The following is a 19,362-nucleotide window of genomic DNA, read 5'->3' on the forward strand; positions in this document are numbered from 1 at the left end:
TCCATTGAATTTCTAATCTTTCTTCAGAAACTTTATTTTTGATCATTAAGAAATAACATAGAATATACCAAAACTATGGTACTGTTTTTGTGTGCATGTTATAAAATATCAATACATGATATATTATTAAACAATATTGATGTTAAACATGTAAACACTTCTGAAAAGAAATAGGGCAAGATGATAGAATTGCACATGTAATATTCTATAAAATCTATCCTTATTGAAATATTTTTATATTATAATTTATGCAACAGCAAAGTTGGCGAGCACCTTGACCAGCTTTTTCAATGTCTGCACTTCCTGGTCAACCTTCCACATACAAGTGTTCTGTTTTTCTCACCAAAGGCAACCAGCCAAACCACAATCTCAACAATAATTCTGTTTGAAATGTTTTCCTAGGATGGTGATTTGGGCCCTTCTAGTTTACAATGCTACCAACAGTGCCACTTTAGAAGGAAAAACCATTCAGCAGAAGCTCTTAAAAAATAACGAGTCTCTGGATGAGGGCTTGAAGCTGTATACAGTGAACGTGAGACAACTGGGTAAGTGACTTTAATTCTTTTATAATACACATTTCCTATGTCTAGAGTCAGTTGTAATTAAACAAAAGAAATAACTTTTCTTCTTGTTTATGTAAGAATATTTTTTCTGACGATGAAATTCATTATATTGGTGACATTGTAGAAAACTGATGACATACATAGAGGCCGGTGTTGTGGCATAGTGTGTAAAGCCACCACCTGCAACCCCAGAATCCCATATAGGCACTGGTTCATATCATGGATATTTCACTTCTGAACTAGCTCCATGATAATGGCCTAGGAAAAGTAGGAGAAGGTGGCACAACTGCTTGGGCTCCTGCTACTCATGTGGGAGCCCTGGGTGAAACTTCTGGGTCCTGGCTTCGGCCTGGCTTAGCACTGGCCATTGAAGGACATTTGGAGAGTAAACCAGTGGCTGGTTTATTATCTTTCTCTCTGTTTTTCCCTTTCTCTCTGTACATCTGACCTTTAAATAAATGAATCTTTTTAAGAAAAAAAAAAATAGGGATGACATAGCAAAAAAAAAAAAAAAAATCAGGTCTATACCAATGGGATCAAAGTAATAAAGCAGGCAGCAAATGGTGGCCTAACTGCTTGAGCTCCTACTTGTGAGACCTGAATAGAGTTCTTGGCTCCTGGTTTCAGCCTGGCACAGTCCTGACTGTTGTGGTGTTTTGAGGGTGAACCAGAAGTTGAAAAATTGAGAGATTTTTTTTTTTTCTGTTTCTCTCCATTTCTCTCTCTGTTACTCTGCTTTCCAAATAAATAAGTAAAACTTTAGAAAAGCAAAAATACAGTATCAATAAAAAGTAACTATTCTAATATTACTAAAGTACAATAATATATTAGAATTCAGTACTATACCATTTTGTAACTCTAAAATGCCTGAGAGAAGTTACTTCTGAAAGAAGTATTTTGGCTTGTAAAGATAAAAGTTTATTTCTAGCAGCTTATTCATCTGTTTAGAGGAATGACCACTACTAGGCTAGCTAAAAAGCACAGAGAGGGTAGGTAAGCCCAGCTCAGCTTCTATAACCAACCTTCTCCTGAGAACAGCCTTCCATGAGTATGCCCCAATGACCTCCCACTGGGCCTTCCTCCTACACATCATATTAGATTAAGCCACCAGCCTTAATCCATTAATTATGCTTTGGGAACCAAGTTCCTCTCCCAATACATGAACCTTTGAGAGACACTCAAACTCTTATCCAAACAATCTCAAGCATTTTAGTAGCAATCAAGAGAGAGTGTTGATACTCTAACACTATATACATTATGAGGCTGCAGTAGGGGAAGCAAGGTGAGGAAGCCCTAAGAAGGCGATGACCACTGACACCAGAAACGTGGTGCAGTGAGGAATCTGACATCTCCACTTCTGTGAGCAACCACCCATCTCTCCTGTGACAACATATGCAATTACAGAGCCTCACAGAGCTGGATGAATGCAAAGAATAATAGAGATAGTCATAATATTAAAAACAGTTTCTGAGTCTCTGCGGGAAAATATTTGCTACCTAAAAAAAAGGCTTCCTGGGGAGGGATGGTACAACTTGCTGTCTTTTTATACATGGAATCTTTACCAAGGAGGAGTGGAAAAGTGGGAGTTTACCTAAGACCTGGAACCCTGGCAAGACCAGTCCCATCTGTCCTAAGAGGCTGGAGAATCCCAGGATGACTCCCTATGCATATCTGAACATTTAGTTAGCCTTGTAACTTACACTGCGCATTTTACTGTTTTCCTACAAGTGGATACATGGATGACATTTTCTAGCAGGTGGAAAATTTTAGGCTAAAATATGACAATTTAAAAGTCCACGCTATCAACATAATAACACACTTGAGTTTTCAGTTGCTGACTATGTTGGTCACTTCCAGCAAACCCGTGTAACTTGTTTTTCAGTATTTGAAATATGTAATTCTATTGTTGCTATTTATATGTTGATGCTCTTGGATATTTTATGAAATGTAAATGTGAATCATTTATGTCATCACTTAAAGAATTTTCAAACAAAATTTGGAATGATTTGAGGAGGAAAAGTGAAGATCAATGTGTGGAGCTGGCCTACATGTGCCTTCTTGCTTCCAGGCAGTGGGTGTTATCAGCAGCTGGAAAATTCTCCATGAAATATGCTCACAACTCAGCAGTGACCTTATTGATCCACTAATCTGTAGACTTTCCCTTTTTAAAAAGATTACATTATATATTTTTCAGATTTTTTTCATTTCCTGTATTGTTTATTTTTGACTGCAACTTATTTTATTCTCTGCTAATGATTTACATTACAATGATAATGTATCACATTTATACATACTCACATGAGTGTGTATTTTTTATTTGGTGGTTTTTCAAGATGTAATGATTTTTGTTTCTGAAATGTATTACATGTTTACATTTCCCAATTTCTGAATTTTTATCAATTTTTAAACACTAATATTTTAATATTAATTTAATATAAAATTCAATAATTTAATTGTAAATATTAATTTAATATAAAATTCAATAATTTAATTGTAAATATTAATTTAATATTAATATTACATGAAATAAATACCAAATTACAAGTATCATTATTTTTGCTTTTACCTAACCGAGTAATAGATGAGTGTTTCTCATGCTCACCCTTATTTTCTCATAGGTGTGTGCGCCGCCCTAGAGGAACCCAAAGGCTTTCACTGGCCATCCATTGCACCTTCTGAGTATAGCCTTTCCTGTCCAGATAAGCCTGGCTTTTCTGTATCACGGATATGGTAATTCTGTTATTGACTCGCATCCAAAGCTCCCCTTCTACCATCCCAGGGTTATAGGTACTACATTGTAGTTCTCATGCTTTAAATTGATTGGGAAGAAAGGTCAGAATATCTGTGTGTGCCTAACCCATATGCTTCCTGTGGGTTGGAAAATAAAGTAGGTTATCCAAAAGGCAGTATTTTTCTTCCAGCAACATGTCGAGGGACTCCTTCCCCCCAAAAGCTAGAGGAATTTGTAAACCAAAGGGTGGTCCCAGTCTGTAGCACCATGCACACTGATGAAACCTGCAAGTTTACAAGCTTGGAACATGCAGCTCAAATTCCAGACTTTGTATCTGGAGAAGGGAGAAATGGGAAACAAGTAATAAGGCAGCATCTAGGTGGCAGGAGTCTTCTGATGGACACTGTCAAGATATAGGTTTTTTACTGTTTCATGGAGATAAGATAATTGTAGGGACTTGCTAAATGGCAAGTCAAGTTTCATTCTTACCTTCCATCCTACTCCCAGTTAAATTTTCTTGGAAGAATTCAGAAGTGGGCCATTACCCAAGTGTAAATACTTGGCATCTACTCCTGTGTTTGACATGTCCTAAGGAGGAAAAGAGAGTGCTTTCAGGATTTATGGACTTGAGTTTGAAATATGGCCCTGTCTCTTCCTAGCTAAAGACTTGGGAAATTCCCTGACTTATGTAAGTCCATTTCCTCACCATAAAATGTGAATTATAATCTACTTTCCAGTCATGTGAAATAAAAATCAGGTTTTACCTGTAAAGCTGTTAAGCAGAACTTGACCAACATGCATAGGTTCAGACACCAGATATTATTAGTGGTTTGTTTCTTTGGTATGTGTTACTGTGAATTTTTAGTGGAAGTTTCACTTCAATGTATTACAGTTTTATTTTCACATGAAACTTACCTAGGTGTCAGGGTAAATTCTAAAACCTATTAACTAATTCTGACAGTTGTAAACTCATGCAAAATGTTTGAAATATCTTTTTGTTGTTGTTGTTTCATAGCTATCCCAGCTCTTCCAACACATCTTTGGCTTATTGGGGGCCTCTTGATATCTCCAACTGTTCAAGTAAGCAGTTTTTCTTCAATTCTCAGTGACAAAATGAAATTACCTCATTCTTCATGATTGTTTTTCCTCTTTAGACACGTTTTTCTGCTATGTGATCCTATTTAATATTAAAAGTCAGGCAAGTGATTGTTTCACTTACTTAAGGTAGAAGATTCTTTTTCTGCAATCTAACTTTTCTGTCCCATTCATTCTGTAGGAGATTAAAAACTGTAATGTAATTCTAGAGAAAAACTGAAAATAATGTATAAGTTGCTATTTATATCAAACTTTTGTAGTCTTATATTATTTTTAAACAATAAATATGCACTTATTTGGTGATTATAGGGAAATTTCTCTTGCAACATATATAAGCATTGGTCTCTCCAAGTTGTTTGTATCTTACTAAAGAGAGAAGTTAGTCTCCAAATATAAAGAAAAGTTATTGTCCTATGAAGATGGTGATAGGGGGATATACATTGGAATTTCACTTTTCCACATCAACTATAGTGTGAAAAGTCACACTATGCTTTGGATTCCTGGAAGTACTCAAAATACACAGGTCAAATTTTATGTGTTGTTTCTTTTGTCTTTTTATAGGGGAAGCAAATGAAGTTGCCAGTGAGATTTTAAATTTAACTGCTGATGGGCAGAACTTAACCTCAGCCAATATCACTAGCATTGTGGAACAGGTCAAAAGAATTGTGAGCAAAGAAGAAAACATTGATATAACACTTGGCTCAACTCTAATGAATATATTTTCTAATATCTTAAGCAATTCAGACAGTGACTTGTTTGAGTCTTCTTCTGAGTAAGTATTTTGTTGTTGTTTTTCTGGAGAGTCAGATTATTGGAGAAATGTGTAATGGTATGATTTCTCACTATCTGAATGCTGTATGGAAAGACTTCATAATTCTTAATTCCAAAAGGTTCAGTGATAGTCTCCAAGGTCAAAAAACAAATTTCTGTATTTTTTATGAAATATAATTTAGAAAATGTCTAGAGTTGTCATCTGGCAAGATATATAAGTGGCCCTCAAAGAGCATAATCAGTATTTCATTTTTCATTCGAAAAATTCTAAAAGCTTAGCTAGCCAGGGTTATGTATAACTTGGTTACAGTAAGCCCATTATGCTATGAACTATGATAGAGACTGCCACCACTATGTGATTGCTGGACTTTTGAAATTAAAATGCCTGGGCAGATGAAAGTAAACATATTTTTATATAATTTTGTGCATATCTGATTATTTCATTTAATATGTTAAGATTTTTTCCTATTCTCTTTCAAATACATTTTTGTATAAAATTTTTATATTCATTAAAATGTATTTTCTAAGTTACTTTATCTACATAATATAAATAATTATAGATTCTTATAGTGTCTTGCAGTTCAGAAAACATTTTAACACATTATTTCCTTTGATTTCCACTAAGCATTTGGGTAGGAAAGATATTTTTCATTTGAGGAAAGAGATGCCAAGATAAATGAAAAGCAATATTTATTCAGAATGATTTAGTTATTGATTTTCCTTAAAGCAGGTATGTCTTCTGGATATAGCTATCACTGTGAATTTATGTTTTAACTGATGTTATTGTGGTTTGGGCTAATTTGTGCATAGTTAGGTTAACATCAGAAAATTCAAAGACAATTTTATTTGGTTTGTATTTTACAATGCAGCAAAACATGTATGTTCAAGTATCTAAAATATTGTATTACTTATCAGAGGTATTACTGTTACTTATTTAGAGCTTTAAAAACAATTGATGAGTTGGCCTTCAAGATAGACTTAAACAGCACGCCACATGTGAACATCGCAACGCGGAATCTGGCTCTTGGCGTATCATCCCTATCCCCAGGGACAAATGTAATTTCAAATTTTAGCATTGGGCTTCCAAGCAATAATGAATCATATTTCCAGGTAATGAACCAGTGGTTTCTTTCATTTTTACCGACTAATTAGACAAATAAAAACTTGCTCATCACTTACATTAGTTCCTTCAAGGAAATATGGATCTGGGATGTGGAGAGTAGGTCCAAGTATTGATAAAATTTTAACTATAGGAATAGACAAAAGATATTATGGAAGCAAAGAGGAGGCGTAATTTCAAAACCTAAATGATGGGGATGATCAGCTCACCCCCTACAGAAGGTGATGCTGGACCTAAGTATGAATATCAAAGCTTGAGGAAGGGCTGACATAGTGGGAGTGGGGGTGAGGATCTGTTCAACCAGAGAGGGAGCCGAACTAAGGGTCCAAAGGTAAGAAGATGCATGGCACATTCTCTTTGCCAGCGGTTCTCAAACTGAGTAGCAGAATGTCTAAGAGGACTTATTAAAACAGACTACTGGGTCCTCCCTCCGGTGTTTCTAAATTAATAGATCCTGGGTGAAGATTTGCACTTTTAGCAAGTTCTTAGGTATTGCTGAGTCCACTGATGTGAGGAGCACATTTTGAAAACCCCAGGTTAGGGAGCCGTCGGCATGGAGGTAACAACGAAGTTAGACAGCAAGCTGGGGCCAGATTAACAGAGACCCTCTGGAGTTGGTAAAATGCCCTTCGGGTTCCTGTTATATGCCAGACAATGCTAGCCACCAGGACAGGAAAATGAGGGAAGCATCGTCCTTGATCAGGGAAAGAATGTGTGTGGGGTGTAGAGTTTCTTTAGCTGGGAGATGGACAAAACTGAATATATTACCATTCAGGAACAAGGATATAGGGAAGAATTTTTTTCTCCTTTAAACTAGTGGTTCTTTAGGCTACTTCTGTTTCCCATTTTAAGAGTGAAAATTTGGTCAGCTTCAGTCTATTCCAAGAGTGCAAGAAAACACTCCCTAGCCTAAGCTATGTTTTCCAGAAAAATAATACTCAAGAATGTGTGTAAACCTCTACTATTGCCTCTTTACTGAGATAGCTCAGTCTCTACAATCAAATTGACTTAATTAACTTTTCTCTCTCTTTTTCCCTCCTTCCCTCCCTTCCCTCCCTTCCCTCCCTTCTTCCCCCTACCCTGCCCCGTCTCTCTCTCTTAGTTACTGTCTTTCATGGTTTTGTGAAAACCTCAAAATCTGATAATGCTAAATCTAATTTTTATACTTGCAAATGTTGTCTAATGTGTAAGTTTTTCAGTTTGCCTTAGTTAAAATCAGTGCATTTTCTCTTTTGCTACACATTCAGTCACCAAATGTGAGTCTCTGGCTCTGTCTGTTAAGGGGATCTATGCAGGAGCTGCAGGGACTGATAAGAGGTCAAGGGGAACCCTGATCCTTGCTAACTTGATACATACAGTTTTGACTTACATGTGGAATAAACTTATCATAAATTTCCTTGAGATGATTCCATCAATATATCTGTATATGTGTGACAGATGGATTTTGAGAGTGGACAAGTGGATTCATTGGCTTCTGTCATTTTGCCTCCAAACTTACTTGAAAATTTAAGTCAAGAAGATTCTGTATTAGTTAGAAGGGCACAGTTTACTTTCTTCAACAAAACTGGACTTTTCCAGGTAGGTGTGTACCAAAATGTTATTTTTTAATTTCCAATGAAATTACCTTGTGCAAATATAAAAATGAAAGTTCAGATTCCTTTGAAAAGTGAAAACTTTATATATAATCCCTTAAATACTTAATATAGTAATATGGTGTTAACAGGTTATATTTAATTGAGTTTCTGAAATAAGTCAAATAATGGGCTGAAACTTGCATGATACAAATCAAAATTGAAGTAGAAAAGAAATCATTATTCCTTCTTTTAATATTTTATTCTGTCCAGTCATTTAGATCTTTAAAGAAGTTGTACTCTAAAGAAAGATTTTTTTTTTAATTTAGCAGGAAGCACTGTTTACATAAAGAGCAGCATTCTTGGCTTTAATCAGTTTTCCATTAGCATTTCAAGTGACCTTAGGCCTTCACACATCCGCAGACTAGAGTGGCATTGTGCTGAGCACATATTATCATTTTTATTGGCACCATTTCTAGATCCTAGAAGGTCCACTGCCAGCAAACACTGGTGACCTCTACTTGCCTTATGAGTGCAACCCTATCTAGAAGAATTTCACTGAACACTTTTTTTTAAAAACAAAAGTTATTTCTTAAATTCAAGGCATCAGTGTATATCAAATACTGCAACCTATGTAAGAAGATAGTGAGTCTTAAGCCTGAAAGAATTGTGTCTAAGTAGTCCTCCTCATACATCATGTGTAGAGAAATGGCCAAATAGGTTAGAGGGAAGGAAAGGGAATACTGTGGAACTGTTGACAGTAATTAATTCCAGATGTTAGGAATTGTCATCAACAAATGTTTTAGGAACAAGCTATATACAAGTTTTATACTTTATATAAATGTGATTTATATGTTCTACATAAAAGCCTGGTAATTACGCTCAAGGATTGCTTTTAGCTGTGAACACTTACAACTGCATTTGTTAAAATCACTATAATTTGAGACTTACAGCAATGTGACCATTAAAAATATTAAAAACACAGTGAGTATCACAAAATGTGAATGGTAGAGAGAGGTTAGTTCAGAGAGGAGTTTGGCCTGTAGGAAGAGTTTCAGACAACTCTTAAGGATGTGCTACTATTTTATGTTGGATCTTCTCCATGCCATTTTCACCTCTCCTTTGGCATCTTCCAAAATTGCTAGTAAGAGCATATTTTAGGTTTTTAAAGTAAATTTACAGCCAGATAAAAAATTTTTACAGGTTTTATGATACTTCCTTAACATAGTAGGCAAAATAGGAATATATTCTTAAGAAATATTCATTTATGTATTTGAAAGGCAGCATTACAGCGATCTTCCATTCCCTGGATCACTCCCCAAATGGCCTCAACAGCCGGAGTTGGTATAGGCTGAAGCCAGGATCCTGGAACTCCTTTCAGATCTCCAACATGGGTGGCAGAAGCCCAAGCATTTGAGCCATCTTCCTCTGCTTTCTCAGGGAATTGAATCCAAAAGATTTATTTATTTATATTATTTTATATACTTATATTGTATATATGTATGTGTAGATATAGATATAGATATCTATTATATATAGAGAGAGAAAGAGAGAGATCAATCTTCTATCTGCTGATTCACTCCCAAAATGGTTGAAACAGCAAGGGCTGGCCCAGGCCAAAGCAGGAGCCAGGGGCTTTATCCCAGTCTCCTTTATGGATGGCAGGGGCCCAAGCATGCCAGTCATCTTCCACTGCTTCCCAGATGCACTGGCAGGGAGCTAGATTTGAAGTGGAGCAGCCAAGTCTCAAACTGGTGCTCATAGGGATGCCTCAGTCACAGGTGGTGGCTTAACACACTGCACCACAATACCAACCCCAGAGTATATTTTTAATTAAAGGCTGGGTATTACCAACTAATAGCTGACTTTACTGATAGTGACTGCCACTAATTTTTTACAAAATTAGTAAAAAAAAAAAAAAAAACTAAAAAGCTATATTCTGGTGCTGGGATTTATTTGGCATTGAAGCAATCCCTTAATTATTTTACAACTGATTTATAAACTGTGCTACAGAGAGAAATTTAGGAGGTTTGACAAGAAACACAAGGAGAAGTAAAAATAGAGATGAACTTGTGGCAAGACAGCCTCTTGATCCAAATTGTTTTGTAGCACAGTTCCATTAAGTTGATTTCCTGACAACCTTATCATGCAGTAGAATCTGCAGATGCTGGCAAGTATGTGACCTAAGAAGAAGGTACGGGTTCTGGATGGGACATTAGCCCAGTGAAACTGCATTTAGGTGTAAGTCAGTAAACCTGTCAACCTGTTGGCATGGATGTGAAAGATGAACTGCTATTTCCTTCATACTTCTGTGAGGGAAAACAACTTCATCTATTTTCTAGAGCAGGGAAATGATCTGATTGTTTCACAGTTTTTATGGTTTTTATTATTTATGAATTTGCATTGTTTTGGATGTTAGCTAGCCAACATCAGTCTTTTCAATCAAGAGTGGAGTTTTATGAACACTGCCTGACAATATTGGTTCGTGACTCTCCCTAAATGTATTTATTATAATAAGGGAAATAGCAGAGCTCTTTCAGGAAAGCCAGCAACTTGATTTATAAACAGGATGTTCTAGAATTGAAGATCTTAAGTGTAAAAATTGCTGACTGTTTGCTTATTTTGGAGGCCCAAAGTAAAATGAAAGTGTGTACTTCTAATGCATGCAATTTTTTTGTTGTTGTTCTTTAAAAGGATGTAGGACCCCAAAGAAAAACCTTAGTGAGTTATGTGATGGCATGCAGTATTGGAAACATTACTATCCAGGACCTGAAGGATCCTGTTCAAATTAAAATCAAACATACAAGAACTCAGGTAAGAAACTCTTACTAATAGCAATTGAACAGAGGCAGATCATTTCAGACATGATAAAAATAAATAACTGGCACTTTTTGTGAGGGCAGTATTCCAGAAAGGGAGAAGAACTAGCCAGGCATCACTCCCCAGTCCCCATTAATGGCAGCAACTAGGGGATTGTTCTTATCTGGGACCCAAAAAACTGAAGGGGAGTGTGAACAAAGAAAAGAACTACAGTCCTTAAGGAACAACATACGACAGCGCTTCAAGTCAATGAGGCACACCATTCCACCCTGAGAGGTTTTGGTTGTTTACATTTTTAAAGTCAAAGATAACTGTAACTGGAAAAGCCAAGGGGAGAACAGGGGAGGGTGGATTTCTTTTCAAGAGGTTAGCTGTTGTTAAAAATCTTGGCAAGTGTTGCTTTGCTTCTTGCTTCATTACCCTTGCTATCATCTGTTTATTTGATAAAAGTAGAAGAGGGTTTCGTCCCAGCTGGCCCAGGAACAGGCTTTTCTCACTTTTCCAGAGAGTCCTGGGCATGATTCTGCCCTTTAATGGACAGGCAGGAAGGCAGCAGGAAATGAGCAGACTGAACTGGGCTAAAGATTGGAGTTAGGTCATCTAAGAACTGGCCCTCCCTGGTCGTGAACCCTGAGACCTTGTTGTTCTATCCTTTAACCTCCTTTGTTTTCATCTCTTATCTATAGAAGAGGATTTTTATTTTGTATTTTGGTGAAATATACTTAACATAACAGGTATAATTTTAATCCTTTTAAGTGTACTGGTAGGTAGTATTAATTATATTGAAATTGTTGTGCAACCATCAGCATCATCCACAATTGAAGCTGTTCCCATTTAAATACTAACCCCTATTCTTCCCTTCCAAGAGCCCCCTGAAAACACAATTCTGCAAGGGATCTTCTAAAAGCTCATGGAAAAATGTGTATTATCTTTTAATTCCATTTTTTTTTCACCAACTTTTTGAAGTGCCTTCCTGCTTTCCATTTCTGTTCTTTTAACTACTCTAAGTATCTCATGTAAATGGAATTATATAGTATTTTTTGTAACTTTTGTAATTGGTATATCTCACATACCATAATGTCTTTAAGGTTTATCTAGGCTGTAATATAGGTCAGAATGTCCTTCCTTCTTTAAGTTGGGGTAATATCACATTGTACATATGTACCAGGTATTGTTTACCCATTCATCCATCAATAGACTCTTGGGTTGCATCTACATTTTGGCTAGTGTGAGTAATGCTGCCGTGAATGCCATTGTACAAGTATCTGCTCAAATCCCTATTGTCAGTTTGTTTATTATGTAAGATATAAAGGAGATTCTGGGGACAGTGCACAGTTCAGTTGTAAATAACTTCACTAAATGCCAAGAATGATAAATGACTCAGTGTTTAATGATGGTACATATATGGTAACCTGCTGAAAAGTGGGTAATAGGATTCCTCATGAAATTATAGTTAATTTTGACACAGAGTTTCTGTAAAAGAGAAGATTCCCCTAGATTATCTTGACATTTGCAAGCTGTATTACTATGGCTACTACTGATCCATTTCTTTATGAAACCCCTGGCACTTTTATTCATTTGATGTTTAAATGACAATTTTTAAGTTATTTAAAACACAACTTCTCATGTTTATTCTTATGTTAATATAGGAAGTGCATCATCCCATCTGTGCCTTCTGGGATCTGAACAAAAACAGTAAGTTTTAAAATTCTAGTTATCTTAATTTAGATATCAATTGAATTTTAAATATTGTTAGGCATCTTCATTTCTTTTAATTCCAGAATGAGTCACAATGTAAGTGTAATGTACAAAATTTAGTTTAGGTTGCTTGGGGAGTCAGTTCTAATTTCTGTAACTTTTTAGTCATTGCAAGAAGAAATAGGCATGTTTCATTCTGTTTTCCTTTCTGTAAATGAAGTAGCTTCTTTCATTTATTTGTAAAAATTTGGTTTTATAACTGCTTTCAGATGACTTTAGGTGTTTATTTGATTTCATTCTTTAAGGACACATCTCAGAGCATCATTTGGTATGAGTGAGGCATATGATTTGAAATCCAGTTTTCAGACCTCGGATTAGGAGAGGAGAAGAGAAGCATGCTAAGAGAACATCAATATAGAAAGGATTACTTGAAAGAAATAAGCAGCTTCCAAAATGATGCTTAACAATCAATAAAGGAAGATGAAATTAAGGATAAACAAATCATTAGGCATAAGGTGTAGAGAAAAGAAGTACAAATGAGGGAATCTCCTATGCCTGTCCACTAAGGGTACCTTTCCCATGGTCTCTGCTTGAGATTATTGTGGCTAAATCCATTCAGTGCCAGTACAGGCTGCTGTCATGATAAATGTGCATATTATCACATGGGACTGGTGTGTACCTAATAGCATTTTCTAAAGAAACAGACCCCCATGTTCTTATATATTCACAACGATGTAGAACAACCATAGGGGGGAAAATGTCCTAATCCACAGAGAATTTATGAGCATGAAACACATTTGAAAAGCAGTATTCTTTTCATACAATTTTATTTTATTTTTTAAAGATTATTTATTTGAAAAAGTTACAGAGAGAGAAGGAGAGGCAGAGAGAGAGAGAGAGAGAGAGAGGTCTTCCATCCACGTTTCACTCCCCCAGTTGGCCGCAACGGCAGGAGCTGCGCAGATCCTAACCCAGGAGCTTCCTTCAGGTCTCCCATGCGGAGGCAGGGGCCCAAGGACGTGGGCCATTTTCTACTGCTTTCTCAGGCCATAACAGAGAGCTGGATCAGAAGTGCAGCAGCCTGGACTTGAACTGGCACCCATATGGGATGCTGACATCCCATATGGAATGGCTTTACCCGCTATACCACAGCACCAGCCCCACAATTTTATTTTAAAATATGTTAAAATTAAAATTGAATCAGACATGCAGAACCCCTGAGGCCATTCAATGGTACACACATTGAAAGCACTGGATAGATAATCTGCATTGCCCACCTGGTACTCCTATTACCATGATTCCAGGAATTGAAATTATTCTAAGTATTGATAGCTCCCAGAATGACATGTGTTTTACAGTTAAACTCAGTAAGCAGAAGGTAAATTTCCTAAAAGAAGGTTTCATGCGTTACAGAAAAGGTATTGACCCACTATTATTTCCATGCTGTTTGCTGATCCTTCCTACAGAAAGTTTCGGAGGCTGGAACACATCCGGATGTATTGCACACAGAGATTCAGATGCAAGTGAGACAGTCTGTCTGTGTAACCACTTCACACACTTTGGAGTTCTGATGGTAAGGAGGGCACCTCTGAGCTCATTTTGACATAATATGATTGTGGAAAGCATATTTCTTTTTGAGTTCAACATTTTAGATTGTTTGGGAATTGTTTTCTGATCATATTCATCTGACCCTGAACCTTGATTCTTAGAGAAGAATCTAATTAGCAGAAATCATAAAAATGTTTTAAACTAATTCCAGGAGAGAATTATACCTTCTTTCCCCATTGGCATTAATTATGATGATAAATGATCCTAACCCCATCAAATCATTGAGTTAAGAGAGAACTGGGACAAGGAGACAAATATGGAGACTTGAGAGGAAGGAGGGAATGTTAAAGAAGTAAAAACATCAGGTGTTACTAACATGGAAGTGAAGTGTGAATACTTTGATCAAAAATTGTCTTCCTTATGTCATCACTCAATATGTTTGAATGCCACTTTGTACCAGGTTTTGTGCCAGTGATCTCCCTGGGGGAGTTAATATTTTGTTCCAACACACTAGCAACTGGGGTTAGAATGGAGACCTAAGTCCTACAAAAAATGTTGAGTGTGCTGTTTTCCTATCCTCAAGCCTTCATGTATTTTTCCTTCCTTTCTCGTTTCCTTCCTTCCCATGATGCTGTTCATTTATCTCATTAGCCAGCCAGCCCAACAGTTTAAACAAAAATTACATCATATCCATGTTTCTTCATCCCACCGAGTATTCAGGAGCCACCCTGCATCCAACAGCTTGTTTGAATTCATCTGCAGAGTTAAACCTTTTCCCTTTATTTGGTTCACTTGGTTTTTGGAAATACTTTTCTGGTGTCCAAGGCACCCTTCAGGTTGTGACATAGCCATTGTTGCTGTGTTGCCTACATAAAGGCACCGAACTGCATTTGTTTCTTCTTAGGAGATGGAAGAAATGTGAGCTGAGGCAATAAAGCTTTTTGAATTGGAATCACAGACACAGGTTGTGTTTATCCCCACCCTTAAATCTTATACCCTTCTTCCTGTGGGGCCTGGGAGGAAGCAGTGAGGAACTGTGGGCTGTAGCATTTGGCTCCTGAATCTGCTTGGCCTATGTGAATGGTCATTGTCATATGGCAACTCTGCAAGTTGTAATTTTCCTGACAATCTGGTACATAAGTGCTCTGAAGCATGAGAACAAGTCAATTACAAAGGTGCCAAATCACAGAAAGTAATTCAACTTTCTCAACATATAAATATTTTTTTCTTCACAGAGCATGAACATGAACAACTAAACCATGGCATGTTTGCTCTAAGTAGTTAAAAAGAAAATCTCTGTTCTTCTGTGTTCTCTTTTCTCCAAAAGTAATAATGGGAATTCTCTCAGAAAACACTTACTTTGTACAGTTGTTTATTCAGCTATATGTTTTAGCTTAATTCATTCATATATTTCAGCTGTGTATATGTGTGCACATGTGTGATTGTGTTATAATAATGTTAAATAAATAACAGTATTAAAACCCATTTTTTAAACTGTGAGTTAGTTCCTATATTGTTTAAATTCTATTGTGGGCTTATAGCTATATATTACTTTGTTGCCATCTGATTAAATAGTTAATGTAACATGTGTATGGAGATGTGCATCTTGCATTGTTAAGTGCTGCTCGTCCATTTTCTTAGCTGTTTTTATAGGACCATAAAGTGCTCGAAGAAAAACTTCTCAGAATTTATGCTTTCTGGAGACATACCCATGTCCTTTTAGATTTTTCAGACCACCAAGACTCTGTTTAGATTTTTTTCTTGATTTACAGTCACTTTATTCATTTGCCCAAGATATCCTGGAGTCTTAATTGCCCTGTGACACATTCAACCATAATTATATCTTTCCTTTTAAAAATGTATTTACTTATTTAAGATACAGAGAGAGCGCTCCCATCTACTGATTCATTCCCCAAATGCCCACAGTGTCTGGGGCTGAGCTGGCCTGAAGTCAATGGTTGGGAACCCCATCTGGGTTGCCCCATGGTTGGAAGGAGCCCAGTTAATTAAGCTGTCAGTGCTGTCTCTCAGGATCTGCATTACCAAGAAGCTGGAGTCAGGGACCAGAGCTGGGTGTTAAACCTATGTACTCTAACATGAGATGCAGGATTGTAGCCAGTAGGTCAAACATCTGACCCACAATTACATCTTCTAATCTGCAGATGTATGAAGAATTTAATGTCTTCAGCTACATTTCTTTGGAGTAAAACTGACTTGTATTTTTAGCATTTGTACATTTTCATGTTAGTTAATTCAGAGAAATAAATATTTTCATTCTCTTAAAGTATAACAAGAATTGAGTGTTAATATCTATTGGTAAATAGCAATGTTTAATTTAATTTTTAGCATAAAGACTGGGTTTAATTAGAGTTTGTAAGCCAATAGGCTTACCTACTTAGGTACCATGGGCTTTTTTAGTGGTGGTGATGTGTCATGGACTGTAACCCTGTCTCATGTGCTGTGGACACCCCATGTCCTGCCAGTGCTTTAAAGGATTCCTGAGAGAAGGCAGTGGGTTTCTACTGATTCTAAGCCCTGCTTCTCCTTCATTCCATCACTTTATGTGATTTTTGATGTCATAAAGGTACTTTACCTATTCCATACTCCATTAGCAAACCTGGAACTGACTCCTATGTCTTTGTTTCATACCCATATACACACAAACAAATACCACTTACTGGAAGCCTGTGTGTGAATAGCAGACTTTGTTGACATCGTGGTAAAATGAAAGAATGGTAACATATAGAAAGAAAAAATTATAAGACAAATCTTTTTCATAATTTAAGACATGAAAGTTCAAGACATCACTATTCCAAGAAGGCTCCATTTTTTAAATATGCATAATGGAGGTGACTTTCTCCTCAAATCGGGATGGAGTAGTTGCTCTTCCCTCATTATTTATTCCTATTCCAAACTACCATTTAGCAAAGAATGGAAAGATTTTTCTACATGGCCTAGACATTCCAAATATAGCACAGCATATTTAAATTAATGCTTCATATTAATATGCTGAAAAGTGTTCATTTCTTTTTATTCCACCACACCCCACAGTACTTCAGATTGTGACCTTCCAGGTCTATAGGGACAAAAACTGTGACCCCAAAATCTTTAGTGGCTTCTGACTTATGAAAAAAATTAGCCACCCATCTTGTATGTACCAAGCTTTGAAATGACAATGGTAAGGAGTGTCAGCACTGTCCTTAGAGCTGGACAGTCCAAGCACCAGCACCTGCTTCCCTGCCAGGCAAGGAATCTAAGGGTCCAAGGGTTTGGGCCATGTGGGCCACAATGTACTTCATTCACACTCATGCATTAGCCTTGTAAACTTAAAAATGGTTCTGATAACTTATCACACACAGGCAACTACCTCCTCTTCACTTTCTGTTGGGAGACCCTGTGGTTTTGCTCTGCATGTTCTATGGTGTGCAAAGAGCTTGGGAAAGAAATTAAAAAAAAAAACAATAAGCTACTCTTCTTGGCAATAATGCTACATTTTTCCTTCTTCTATTGATCCACAAGAGTACAATAAATGAAGATGTCTATGTTGATTTACACAGTTGTTTTTAGCCCCTGAGGTTGAGTTGCCCTAATGTTAGCAGTAAACTTTCTAGTGAAACAAATTACTGTTCTCATGAGAAAAGGAATTCTTATGACTGCTTCCATGTTCTGTGCAGGACCTTCCAAGGAGTGCCTCACAAATAGATGCAAGAAACACAAAAGTCCTTACTTTCATCACCTATATTGGGTGTGGAATATCTGCTATTTTTTCGGCAGCAACTCTCCTGACATATGTTGCTTTTGAGTAAGTATTTTTCTCTCTGCCAAGCCCAGTGTGAACTGTTCCAAATGTGAATAGGAAAATTGCCTTGGCTTTTAAAAACATTTATACACTTTGTGAATCATGTAGGGTGGTTCAAGTTCAATGTTCAGATTTTTCATAGATATATCATGCAACATGGATTTTCCAGCTACAGAATCTTAATTTATTGTTATTGTATTTCTTTTTCTAAAATGAATGCAAACCTGTTAGGGATGATTAACATTGAAGTATATTAAAAATTATTTTAAAATACTTTCTACATTGTAAAAGATGAAGATATTTGCTTCATAAATTTTATAAAGTCAGCCCTAAAATAGGAAATTTAAGAAAGATTATCCATAACTCATGAAAAAAAGTGATTTAAAAAAATCCTAGAAAAAATTTAGTTTGTTGATTTGGAAGGTAGCTAGAGGTCTCCCATCCACTGATTCCATTCCCAAATGCATGCAGTAACTAGGGCTGGGCCAGGCTGAAACCAGAACCTGAGAAGACAGTCCCTGTCTCCCACAAGGGTGGCAATGACCCCAAGTTCTTGAGCCATCACCTATTACCTCCAAGGTTGCATATTAGCTGGAAGCTATAATAGAAAGCAGAGCCAGGACTTGAACCCAGGCACTTCAGTATGGGATGTGATGTGGATATCCCAAGCAGTAACTTGTGCCAAACCCCCACCCTTGGAAATTTGTTTTCAATAAAAATATCATTCCTGTAACTTTAGAAATTTTCCTGGATTAAAAAAATCCATTGAAATCCTTTGGGGATTTTTTAAATTATTGGAAACAATTTTGAAATAAAATTAATATTTTAAAAGTCTTTACAACTTGGCCAAATACTCATAATTATCTTTAGCCTTTCTCCTAGTGGAACCATGTTGAAAAGATAGTGCCCCATAACCTATCTCAGGGCTGTATCAGATGTGAGTTTACTGTCTGTGCGTCAGTGATTTATTTACAATATCAGTTCTTGTATTTATTTCTATTTTTCTGCTTTTAGGAAGTTGCGAAGGGATTATCCCTCCAAAATCTTGATGAACCTCAGTACAGCCTTGCTCTTCCTGAATCTCATCTTCCTCCTGGACGGCTGGATCACCTCCTTTGATGTGGATGGGCTTTGTACTGCCGTGGCTGCCCTACTGCACTTCTTCCTTCTGGCAACTTTTACCTGGATGGGACTAGAAGCCATTCACATGTACATTGCCCTGGTGAAAGTGTTTAACACTTACATTCGCCGGTATATTCTAAAATTCTGCATCATTGGCTGGGGTAAGCCTCCTGAAATTTGAGGGTGTTATTTTGTTTCTCTCATAAGTATTGCCAGATTCTCATAGGAAAATCCTTTTGTCTAAAGAAAAGTAATGTTATGAGAGACCTTTAAAATTATGAACAGTGTAGATTAGGGTCATCTTCAGAATGGTCTTTTTAAAAACTCTAACATGATAACTCACTAAATTCAGGAGTAAAGGAGTAGCCCTAGCTCCTGAGTCACCAACAATCTATTTCCTGAGCCCAGTGCCAGCCCACCCAAGTCCAAAGAAGCAGCAACTGGCAGAGAGCGATGCGTTTCCATTATGCTTCAAAATATAAAGGCCAACTGAGAATCCAGGCCGTACTCATCCCCAGACGCAT

At 36.8% G+C, this 19,362-nt stretch overlaps 1 protein-coding gene across 3 annotated transcripts in view; it reads left to right on the plus strand.

The window, feature by feature from the left end:
- Positions 1–19,362, plus strand: part of ADGRG6 (adhesion G protein-coupled receptor G6) — a 162,306-nt gene that overhangs the window by 114,796 nt on the left and 28,148 nt on the right. For all 3 annotated transcript variants that reach the window (XM_062186851.1, XM_062186853.1, XM_062186852.1), the window contains 11 exons: positions 403–545; positions 3,182–3,293; positions 4,310–4,374; positions 4,951–5,161; positions 6,099–6,270; positions 7,718–7,858; positions 10,546–10,665; positions 12,321–12,366; positions 13,836–13,942; positions 17,592–17,719; positions 18,731–18,999. In XM_062186851.1, coding sequence (XP_062042835.1) covers positions 403–545; positions 3,182–3,293; positions 4,310–4,374; positions 4,951–5,161; positions 6,099–6,270; positions 7,718–7,858; positions 10,546–10,665; positions 12,321–12,366; positions 13,836–13,942; positions 17,592–17,719; positions 18,731–18,999 — 1,514 coding nt within the window. The remainder of the gene's footprint in view (positions 1–402; positions 546–3,181; positions 3,294–4,309; positions 4,375–4,950; positions 5,162–6,098; positions 6,271–7,717; positions 7,859–10,545; positions 10,666–12,320; positions 12,367–13,835; positions 13,943–17,591; positions 17,720–18,730; positions 19,000–19,362) is intronic.

The sequence above is a fragment of the Lepus europaeus genome, chromosome 3 (assembly GCF_033115175.1).
Source record: "Lepus europaeus isolate LE1 chromosome 3, mLepTim1.pri, whole genome shotgun sequence".
Lineage (NCBI taxonomy): Eukaryota > Metazoa > Chordata > Mammalia > Lagomorpha > Leporidae > Lepus > Lepus europaeus.